At 51.6% G+C, this 11,536-nt stretch overlaps 1 protein-coding gene across 1 annotated transcript; it reads left to right on the top strand.

The window, feature by feature from the left end:
* The first annotated feature begins 5,164 nt into the window (after window positions 1–5,164).
* NUDT16 (nudix hydrolase 16) lies at window positions 5,165–7,819 on the top strand. Its single transcript, XM_004283423.3, has 3 exons — window positions 5,165–5,336; window positions 5,436–5,705; window positions 6,448–7,819. The coding sequence occupies exons 1-3, from the start codon at window positions 5,199–5,201 to the stop codon at window positions 6,625–6,627; spliced, it is 588 nt and encodes a 195-aa protein (XP_004283471.1). The 5' UTR covers window positions 5,165–5,198; the 3' UTR covers window positions 6,628–7,819.
* Window positions 7,820–11,536: the final 3,717 nt, after the last annotated feature.

Below are 11,536 nucleotides of genomic sequence, written 5' to 3' on the forward strand. Positions count from 1 at the left end.
AGGTATGGACTGGAGGTGTCTGAAAAGTTCTGTCTTCCTAGTGAAATGGATCCACCTGATGAGCTCCAGACAACACAGCCATGGATATTTTTGATGCTGCACCTGCGAATAACCAAGAAGAGGGCTGACTTCTGTAGAATGCCACCTCCTTGAAGACTGCTGGATGTGACTGCAGGTATGTGAACGCCTGAAAAATAATAATAACAGCAGCATCTAACACTTTCAGTAGGTCCTTTTGGATAAACACCAACAGGCTCTAGCTGGCAGCTCTCTGAGGGTAGCACCTCCTCTCCCTCCCTCCCTCCCCCATTCCTATACTCTTCAAAATCAGTGGTTCTTAATCTTGGCTCTGCATTTGAAACACCTGGGAAATTTTATGAGCATTAAGTGGGATGATGTAAAATTTCCTGACAGATGGGAGATGCTGGTTGCAGTCCTCTTTTGCCTAAAAAGTGAGACCAGACCCTCACCTCTCTCTCCCTCTCCTGGACCAAAAGGGATCCTATCTATGAAAGGGTTTTGTGAAATGCAAAGCTTTATTCAACTGTAAATTATAACCTTTACCTTTAACTTCATGAGAAGTCAAAGTGCTTTTTATTTTTAACTTTTTACTATGAAAAACATCAAATTATATTAAAGAGAATAATATAATAAGCCCTTGTTAGGGAACTGTCACTCAGCTTCAGAAATGATCAGTTCGTAGCCAATCTTATTTATAGTATCACCCATTACCCCCTCACTGGCTAATTTTTTATCATTCATAAATATTTCAGCATGTATCTATAAAACATAAAGACTCTTTTTTGTAAAAAGCCACAATACTACTATCACATTTTAAGCATGATCAATAATTCCTGTATATCAAATATCCGCTCAGTATTCACATCTCCCCCATTTTCTTTGTTTCTTCAGATTAGGATACAAGTAATCCCTTCACTAGATGTCTCCTCAATCTCTTTTAATGTATAGATTCTACCCCCATCTCCTTTCCCCATGTAATTCATTTATTGAAGAAACCAGTTCACTTCTTTCGTAAAGTTTCCTTCAGTCTAGATGGCATCGTCCTGATTTTTTTAAAAAATAAACTTTATTTTTTAGAAGTATTAGATTTACAGAAAAATTGTGAAGACAGTACAGAGACCCCAGACAGTTCACACAGTCACCCCTATAATTACCATCATAGCACGAGTGCATACCACCCACAGGACTTACCACTGTTGATGCTGCCCTGGATCACCCGGCAGAGGCCCCACCCCTACCCCCTTCCATTATGCCCCCTTTGGAAAGAAGTGGCTGTTCCCAGCAGCCCACGCTGAAGGAGTCGACAGTTACACTTCACCATCTTCAGGGGACAGCTCTCCTATATCAATTATTTCAACTACTTCTGCATGGGAGATCTTCTTTTCCCCCATTTATGTACTTATTCATGATTTAGATCAGTATAGACCCATAGAGATTTATTTCATCCTTTAGGTTATAATCTAATACTGCTTTATTTTCTTGCCCAGACTGTTTCAGTTTTAGCTGTAGGGAGCTCTTTAGCTCTTGAGTTGGTTCCTGTGTCCTTATCCCTTTGACAAACTCCCATCAATATGGGTGTTATTTTTCATTATTGATTTTTGGATTTTCGGTGCACTTCCTTATTTTCTGGCATCACAAGATGCTCCAGGCTCATCATGTACCCACTGTGTATATTTCCTGCCCCAGTGCCTGAATCAGCACTTCTCCAAGGAGTCTTGGTTCCTTTTATTGGGAAATGGTAACAGAAACCAAGATCTGGGCACTGGGTGTGCTTGTTGCTCCTGGGGAATCGCTGCTTCTAGGCCCTCCAAGATGACAGAGCAATGAAATTTATATGTGTACGAAATAACCCTTGAATACACACTTATCCAAAAATGTTTCTGTTTGTAACCATATGTATCTAAACTAAACAACTTCTTACTGATGTCTCCAACTCTAATCCACTACCACCTGGAACATTCTAGCTTCTTCCTGCTATTTGAAAAAGATGTTCTTTTGTATTTCTTATAATATGGTGGTTAGATTCAAATTCAATTTTTTGGCAAGAATATTTCATAGGTGGTGCATTCTTCCATCATTTTAGTGATGTTAGCAGCCATTGATGATCATTTCCTAGGATCTCTTAATTCTTTAAAGTTTTTAAAAAAAGCAAAGTTTTGATTGGCTCCATCTTTCTTCTCTGAATAACTGGAATTCTCTGTAGAAAGAAAAACCTCCCCTCATCAACTATTTGGTGACCCTGAGGTAGAGCCCATATAAAAAGGATAAATGCTTAAATCCTTGCCTCATTAGCTTATAATGAATATGTTCCCTAGCATCCTCTGAGGCTGAACACTGAGCTATTTTTGGTTTTGAACTTGCAGTATCTCTGGAGGCACATGGCTCAGCTCTCTACCTTCAGCCCCGACTGCTAGGCAGTCTGTCTCAGGAGGTGGAATAGCAGAGGGTAAGAGGCTGGGCTCCCCCGGCAGAGGCAGAGAGCAGTTTGGAAGGGGAGGCAAGATTGGAGGGTCTTGAGGGCTTCCATATTCATTCATCCTGAAAAAGCTCTGGTCTCCAGTCATTTTCTTGTAGAGCTGTTGCCTTGCTTTCATAGTTTTTCACATTGCCTTAGAAATAGCTGAATCCATCTTTAAAAGTCTCCTCAAGCAACCATAAAAGAAAAATACAACAGCCAGAAGCTCTGGAAAGTGCATGTTTGACCCTAAATCCTTCAAGGAAACCCTTCTAGGAGAGAAACCAAGAAACCCTTTGGAGTGTTAGGGGTAAGGGTTAGGGCACTGTTCTCAGCCCTGGTTCCTTATTAGAGTCACCTGAAACACATATAAAAACCACTTACAGTTAAGCACCACTGCCAGAGATTCTGATTCGATTGGTCTGGGGTGGAACCCTGGAAGTGGCAGGTCTTTTTTCTTTTATTATTTTTTATTGAGGTATAGTTGATATATAATATTACATAAATTACAGGTGTACAATGTAGTGATTCATAATTTTTAAAGGTTGTACTCCATTTATAGTTATTATAAAATATTTGCTATATCCCCCGTGTTGTTCAATGTTATCCTTGTAGGTATTTTGTACCTCTTAATCCCCTGCCCCTATACTGCCCCTCCCCCGTTCCCTCTCTCCACTGGTAACCACTAGTTTGTTCTCTATACCTGCTTCTTTTTTGTTATATTCACTAGTTTGTTGTATCTTGTCGATTCCACATGTAAGTGATCTCATACAGAATTTGTCTTTTGCTGTCTGACTTATTTCACTTAACACAGTATCCTCGAAGTCCATCCAGGTTGCTGCAAATGGCTAAATTTCACTCTTTTTTATGGCTGAATAGTATCGCATTGTATACCACATCCATTTGTCAATGGACAGTCAGGTTGCTTCCATGTCTTGGCAATTGTAATGCTGCCACAAACATTAGGGTGCATGTACCTTTTTGAATTAGTGTTTCTGTTTTTTGTTGTTGTTTTATTTTTTGTTTGTTTTTCGGATATATACCCAGGAGTGGGATTGCTGGGTCATATGGCAGCTCCATTTTTAGTTTTTTGAGAAACCTCCATACTGTTTTCCACAGTGGCTGCACCAATTTACATTCTTGAACTGGCAGTTTTTATGAGCTTTTTGCAAGGTTTAATCGTTTAACCAGGGCCATTTCTAGGCCCCCTAGAACTCTAAAAGGGGAATGAGTGTGTCACACCTACAGTCTCATCACCTCGATCCAGTTGCCTGATGTCAGTAGATACCATCTCCACCACGTTACTCAGAAGACTAAGCTAGGAAAGATGATGCCAGGAACGTCTCACTCCACCCACCTCCCCTCCCTGCCCCATTCTGAGGCCTGGTGAGTGTGGCTCAGTTCCAGCCAGCGGGCCTTTAACATAAGACTCTACCCCACCCTTGACTCCACAGATAGCTACATTTGCTGTGCCTGGCACTGTTCTAAGTGCTTTAAATCTCTAACATCCTTAGTAGGTTGGAATACTCTGCACTTAACAGATGAGAGACTGGGATCTGAGAGAACTGACTGCCTTGCTAAGGTCGCCAGCCTGTGTCTGGGTGGGTACTTGGGCTCTTTCACATCACGTGCTGTTACTAACAGGCTGTGACTCCAAGCCCAGCCCCTCTCGAGAAGCTGCCTCCTCCCTTCCTCTGTGTAATAAATATTGACTCTTGAGGAGAGATGCCTTGCACAGAGTGCAGGGCCTGAGAAAAGGTGGGGAGGCCTGGGGCGAGGGATTCTGAACCCCTGTTCCTCACTCAGCATCAGGTCCCGAGGAGCCCCCTGCCCTGGGGGTGCGCGGTTCCCCACCTTCCTTCACAGCTCAGTGGTCTGAGCGTATGTGAGAGTAAAGTCTAGAAAGCCTTGGGCACTTCTACCTCTGACCCTTGCTCTCCTTCCTGTGCCTACAGGGTTTCACCCACAGCCCTTTCCTCCCTTACTCTTTCCTGGAAAATCTCGTGGGTCTGTCCATCCTATCCACCACCTATTGCCACCCCCAATTTCAGAACTACACTATTGTTGCTCACCCCCATCCTATAATCCCCATCCCAGAAAGTGACAGCGCCATCCACCCTGACGTCATCCTGGCAAAGTCCCCCCCCCGACACTCAATCAGCTACTGAGTCCCCGCAGTGTCACCCTCAGGATGGCTCTAACACCCATCGCTCCTCTGTCCCCACCACCCAGGGAAGGCTGCGGCTCGGAAGCCAACTCTGCTAACCCTTACCCCACCCCAGGCCCCGGGCTTTGTGTACCATCCAGACCAACTAGGTGTGGCTCCCAGGATGCGTCCCTAATTAGATATTTAAACTCTACTCAGCCTGCAAACCTCTTCGCACGACCCAGCTCTCCCAACCGGCTAGGGAAGTCCCCTGGAGCTAGACTGTGACGTCAGCACTATTAACGGTCTCCCGCCGCGTCCAGGACCTGGCCACGCCTGCAGCCTTGCCCGTGCCAAGGCCCACTTCCCCCGAGTTCCACTTAGCCCTAGGCTTCCCGGGGCCGATTACCCGCCACCGCGCCCCGCTGATTGGCTGCCGCCCGGGCCCACGGCCGCGCCCCGCCCCACGCCCTGCAGGGATTGGTCCTGGCCGCCGGGCCCTGCAGGGATTGGTCCTGGCCGTCCCGCCCGCTACCCACGTCGGCCCCCTGGACAGCCGAGCGGGGAGGTCCGGTCATGGCCGGGATGCGCAGGCTGGAGCTGGCGGAGGCCTTGCAGCTGGGGCCGGGCTGGCGGCACGCGTGCCACGCGCTGCTCTACGCGCCGGACCCGGGGTTGCTCTTCGGCCGCATCCCGCTGCGCTACGCAGTGCTGGTGAGGAAGGGGCGCGCCCGGCCACCGCCCGCCCCCGCCCCGCCCCGCGGCCACGCCGCCTTGGGCGCCCCCGGCCATCACCGCTTCCCTCTCCCGCAGATGCAGATGCGCTTTGACGGGCGCCTGGGCTTCCCCGGCGGCTTCGTGGACTTGCGGGACTGCAGCCTGGAGGACGGGCTGAACCGCGAGCTAGGCGAGGAACTGGGCGAGGCCGCGGCCGCCTTCCGCGTGGAGCGTGCCGATTACCGCAGCTCGCACGCCGGGTCCCGGCCGCGCGTCGTGGCGCACTTCTACGCCAAGTGCCTGACCCTGGAGCAGCTGACTGCGGTGGAGATGGGCGCGCCGCGCGCCCGGGACCACGGGCTGGAGGTGGGGCCAGCCCAGGACCCCACCCCGCGTCTTCCAGCTCCCGAAGGCCTGTCCCACAGTTTCCTCGTGTAGTTGGGGTCTGGGTGACTAGTTGCAGCCAACCTGGTCTCTCTGCAAAGATCGAACCCCCTCCCCACTTCACAAGCCTCTACAGTTGTCTTTGTAGAACACACCCATCCAAGTCACTCTTCTAGTCCCCCTTGATAGTGGCAGGCGTTGCACCTTAGGACCCTGTTTTTCTTGCGTAGAAGTGGCCTGATGTTTTGAGGGAAAACCCTGGCACTTAGGCGAGGGTAGAGGGGGACATTGTGTATGGCGATGGTTCTCAAACTTTGGCGGGTATAGGAATCATCTGGGAGGCTTATTAAAACTGATTACTGGCCCCACTCCCAGAATTGCCGGCTCAGTGGGGGAGGGGTAGAAGGACCTGAGAATTGCATGTTTCAAAAGTTCCTAAATGGTGCTGATGCGGCATTTTGAGGACTACTGCCGTAGGGCCCAGGGTGCATCCCGGAGGCAGGAGCCACTTCTGTGATGTGGGAAGGGTTAGCTTTTGCGGAGCTGGAGAGCATGACCTGGGTCATTTGTCTACAAAGACCTGGGCCCTCTAGGGCCACAGAGGTGTGCGTCCTCAGGCCTGGTCCTGCTGGACTGATAAAGGGGTGAGACCTCTGATCTAGAAAGATCTGGCTGGGACGAGCTCCCTGCGTTCCCAGAGTCTCATGTCTCCTTCCTTTCCCAGGTGCTGGGCCTGGTACGGGTGCCCCTGTACACCCTGCGGGATGGTGTGGGAGGCCTGCCTGCCTTCCTGGAGAATACGTTTATTGGAAATGCACGGGAACAGCTGCTGGAAGCCCTCCAGAACCTCGGACTGCTGGAACCTGGCTCTTTCGCACGCTTAAAGTTCTCAGCTTGTCCCTAGAGGCTGTCCTCCACAAACCCATGGAACCTGCCTGAGATCAGGGCCTTTGTACTGGGGAGGGAGGGAGGAAAAAGGGAATGTTTTCTCTTCTGGGCCTGGGCCTGATAGATGATAACAGATTAAAAGGAAAAGGTGTGTAGTGTGTTCTGAGCAGAGGGCCACGTGGCGACTCATGGCGTCAGTGGCAAAAGTCCGCAGCTCATCCTGGGCACCCTGGCAGATTCACAGAGCCTGCATCTTCCCTGTACATTTGCGCACATACAGCCTAGTGGCCCCCAGACACGCACTCACACACAAGCTGATGCCTCCCCCATCCCTTGCCGTGTCCAGTTTAAGCAGGAAGTGGCACGTGTGGGGCGTAGCTTGTCGCCATACCCATCTCCTTGCTGGGGAGGAGCTTCTGAACCAGGGAGGCTTTCTCCCCACACTCCTACATGGCTGTTCCCAGGGTCTAGCCCAGCCCACGCTTGTTGGGGAGGACAGAGAAGCAGAGGACCCGTTTTCCCCCTGAAAGTAGTTGCATCGTTGCCTGGGGGTTGGCCAGAGCAGTATCCCACCGAAAGGGTGGTAGAGGGCCCTAACCTACCCCCTGCCCTCTTCTGAAACTGAGCAGAAGGGGTGAGGAAAAGGTTTGGCCTCCTTGGACTGACCTTGGACTCGAGACCCCTGGGTTCTGGTGCATTTCCTCCAGGGCTTTCACTTGGGATCCCTTAGACTCTGGGGACAGTGAAGGGAGCTGGCCCAGCCCTGATCTAGACCTGCCCCAATAAAAAAGAGCCTCCCAGTAAAGAAGGGCTTATAGCCGGGCCTCAAAGCCCTTCAGTTCCTTCAACAAACTAGCTGTATGAGGTATTGGTGATCTAGGGATGAGAGAGCCATAGACTGCTCTCTGTGCAGCCAGGAAACTTCTTCTTAAAGGGCCAAATGGTAAATATTTTAGGCTTGGTGGGGCACATGGTGTTTGTAGCAATTGCATAACTCTGCCAAGTCAGAAGTAGCAGTGGACAATACATAAATCAGTGGGTGTGTCTGTGTTCCAATAAAACCATTTAAAAAGGGATGTGGCCAGCCTGTGGGCCACAGTTTGCCAACCACTGCTCTAGAAATGAAGATTAATTAAATTATGATGCTTATTTACTTGATTTATTTATGTCTGTGTTAAGAAGGAAATAAAGGATTGCTACAGGTCCCACCTTGGTATCTTTCACTTTAGTTGAGGTGGTCCAGAAGGGCCTCTGTGAAGAGCATTTAGGCTGAAGGATGGAAAGGACAGAGCCAGGGAGGAGTGTGGGGAGAGGATTCTGGGTGTTCCAGGGAGGAGCACGTGTTAAGGCTCTGGGAACGAATCTTGGCAAATTATCCCAGAACAAAGGTAGGGAGTGAGACTCCATTTCTCAGTTGGGGGTGGCAGTGGCGGGGGCAGTGGTAGGGGGAAGCAGAGAATTTGCAGCAAAAGGCCAAAGTAAGCAAGGGGAGGTGAAGCAGGAACCAGATGGTACAGAGCCTTACAGGCCATGGTCGGGGTGAGCTGTGTGGAGCATGGACTGGAAGTGGGTAGGAGGGGAAGTGGAAGGTGGTGCTGATCTGGGCCTGGATGGCAGAGGAGGTGGAGAGAAGTGGGGGCCCTTGAGAGATGGTGGTGGCAGCACTGACAGGCCCTCTCATGGGCTGGCTAGAGGGTGGGGAGAGGAGAGAGAAGACTCAAGGGTGACTTTTCAGCTGGTGCCTTAAGGTGTTCAACTTATGGATGAAGGGAAAGCCTGGCGAAGCTAGAAGGGCACCACACAGGCTTTTGGAGGGGATGGAAACAAGGTCATTTTGGATGTGTTGCGACCTAAATTTGTGAGTCATCCACATAAAAATGGTGTGGCAATACTTCAGACTGGATGGGGTGATCCAAGGAGAGAGAAAAGAGAAGAAGACTCAGGACGGGGCCCTAAGGGAACCCAGCCCTGAAAGTCTGCGGGGAGAAGCAGGACATGTTCAGGAGGACAAGGAATTGCGAGGAAGCTGCTTGAAGAGGGTGGACATGCCAGGCTCTCAGGAGCGTTTCGGTGAAAGGAGGGCAGAACTGTCTCTTGGATGTCTTAGCGTGGAGTCGTGGATGACCTGGAGGGGAGCCATTTCAGGAAGGGGTGGGAGTTGGTTGAGTGAGTAGGTGGTGGTGGGGTGGACAGTGAGAAGCAGGTCCAGAGGGTGTGAGAAATGGGGTGAGAACTGGAGAGGGCTGTCAGGTCAGGGAGGGTTTGCAGTGGGAGAGCCTGGGTGTCGATGGGAACAGTCAAGGTGGAGAGTGGAGAGAGGGTTCCTGAAGGGGCACAGTCCGTGCAGAAGGATGCGGGCTGAGCCCTCTGAGAGGAGGACAGCCAGTCCTGCAACACAATGGGCTCAAGAAGAGGAGGGGAAAGTATAGAGGAGGAGGAGCTCAATTAATGGTGGGCTGAAGGAGCTGTAATCTCTTCCTGGTGAAATGAAGTGAGACCATCAGCTGGACGTGGGTGGAGGATGTTCTCAGAGGGCGTGAGGCAGTCCTTCATCTGCACTTGGGAAAGCAAGTCGATTACAGAAACGCAGAAGGGCAGGCGGGGCTGAGCTATGAGACGAGGATCTAGGCGCTTAGATGTACCACATCTGGGGGGGGGTGTACACACATGCATGTGTTTCCCCCACAGCTGTGTTCAGGTGGGACAAGGTCACTGAGGCAGAGCTGGGCCTTTCCCAGAGGAGCACAGGGGAGGAGGGGCAAGGCGGCTGAGATTACAGGAGACGTAATGCTGGACTGTGGGGTGTAAGGTTTAATCTGAATAAGACGGGAATTGAAGGCAGGAGGTGACCCCGGAGGGGTTAGTGAACTGGAGGTCTTGATGAGGTAGGACTCCAGCATGGGCTGCGGTGGGTGGGGAGGGGTACTTGAGCCAGAGAGGGTGTTTCTGAAGCTGAGGTGGAGCCATCATGGGAAAGTCAAGGTCCATGTGATGAAGCCAGAAACTGACGGCTGCTGGAGAAGGTAGTGTGAGCTACTAGCCAAGTCCTCCGCGAGGCTCCAGGAGGGGAAGGAGGGCATTGACAGGGCAGGAGCCCTGGGCGAGAGGGCTGTGAAGAAGGGGTGGGTGGGGACGGGTGGCAGCTCTTGGCCTTTGAAGGGGTAGGGGTGGGAGCAGCTGCAGAGATCAGGTAGGTGCCTGGAGAGGTGGACGACTCTGTCCTTTGTCTCCTAACCTGGCCCTGACCGCCGCCGTCAGCTCCCCAGGTAGGCAGGCCGGGGGAAGGGATGCCTCAGAGAGACTCCCAGGGCACAGCCTGCACCCGCTCCATCTGTGCTGTGTGTCCGCAGCCCTCGCTCATCCCTGTGTGGAGGCAAGGTCCCTGCGGCCGAGCGGGATCGGAGTGCTGGCATCGCTTACCTTGCCTGGAGCTGGGCCTGAGCAGACCTGGCCCGGGGCCCAGCCGCACACACTGCTTCACAGCCCTTACAGACTGCATCTTAATGCTGGGCTGTCCCAGCACGTCAGAGCCTCCTGGCAGTGCAGTCGTCAGCTTGCTTTTTTGTTTATACTAAATCTTTTTATTTTTTGGCTCTGGGGATTGTTGAGGGGGACAGCCCGTGGCTTCCCTGTATCATCCCCACACACACTCTCCCAGTGAGAGGGTGCTGTCTCAGCCAGCCCCCCTAGAGTGTTCGTCTTTCTGTGGCTTGAGTTCGTTTCGCCTGCCTCATCTTCCCATCTGCAGGCAGGCAGGGAGGTGATGGCACACCCGCCTCTGGTCTCTCCCCTCTTATCCAGTACCTTCCTACTACAGTATGAAGAAACCCCCTGGCCTGGAGAAACCAGTCATCAAGGGGAGAGAGAAGTCAGGCAGCTCCGTGGAATCCTTGACCCCATCAACTGCGGTGGTGACTCAGCCAGCACCTGACCTCTTCCTCATCTGAGCCACTGGGTTTGTGGTTCCTGTGGGGAGGGTAAAGCAGGCAGACCGTGCTGGGTCTCCACCTCATGCTGGCCCCTCTCGCATTTTGTTTCATGGGAGGTGAGTGGCCCTGGCTGCATCCCCCCCAAACACATATTTCTGCCTTTCTCAGCAGAGTCAGCAAGATGCTCGCACTTCTCATTCCTCTGCTTTTTCCTTGCGGCTGCAGCGGCTGGTGCTGAATTCACACTTTTGGGCCCCGTGCTGTCCGGAGCCAGAGTCTCCTTGGTTATCGAATTTCTGGCAAAGCTGCTGCTTTGAGCAGAAACATCTGAGAAGAGTGGCTGCCACCTTCACAGTTACTCAGGCCAAAGGCTGCTGAGTAAACCAGACCAGGGCAGACGTGCAGATGAGGGAAGGCGAGGGTCCTATGACTTTGGTTTATTGCACAGAAAACTTTTTTTCTCCAAACCCTCCCCTCCACACAGACAAATGAACATGAGAAAAAAAACAGAGAAATTTTATCTGATGAAATTAGTGAATGGCGACAGAATCTGAGCCTAGCTAACAAACGCTGTACCTTGGCCCTCCTCAGGGACAGGCAGTGAGCAGGAGGTGGGGGGCTATATTTAAAACAGGGTCACTTCTGAGGAGGAAGGACAGGGCATGGGCAGGGCAGAGGAAAGAGAAACACCCACCATGGACTTAAGGCCACAGAAAACTCCCAGGAAAAGAAACCACATGGCATCGCCCCCTAACTCCGCAAGAGGCAGGAACGTGGAAGTTCATGTTCCCTCCAGGTAAAGGCAGCCTAGTAGAGGCCAGAGGCAGAGAGATGAAGCTGCCTTCCGGGGCCTCCTCCCCCATCCCCGCCCCACCCCTGCCAAGCGCTCTGCTCGAATATGAGCGCAGCCCTCTCCTACCCCCCTGGTGCCTGTTACCCTCCACAGGCATTCCCAGGGGATGCAGTTGGCAAGGACCTCTCTCCTTCCACTCAGAT

Source organism: Orcinus orca, chromosome 5, assembly GCF_937001465.1.
Source record: "Orcinus orca chromosome 5, mOrcOrc1.1, whole genome shotgun sequence".
Classification (NCBI taxonomy): domain Eukaryota; kingdom Metazoa; phylum Chordata; class Mammalia; order Artiodactyla; family Delphinidae; genus Orcinus; species Orcinus orca.

Coding starts and splice junctions, on each gene's coding strand:
- NUDT16 (XM_004283423.3), top strand. CDS start 5,199: ATGGCCGGGATGCGCAGGCTGGAGCTGGCGGAGGCCTTGCAGCTGGGG. Junction 5,337..5,435: donor CGCTGCGCTACGCAGTGCTG/GTGAGGAAGGGG, acceptor CCTCTCCCGCAG/ATGCAGATGCGCTTTGACGG. Junction 5,706..6,447: donor CCCGGGACCACGGGCTGGAG/GTGGGGCCAGCC, acceptor TTCCTTTCCCAG/GTGCTGGGCCTGGTACGGGT.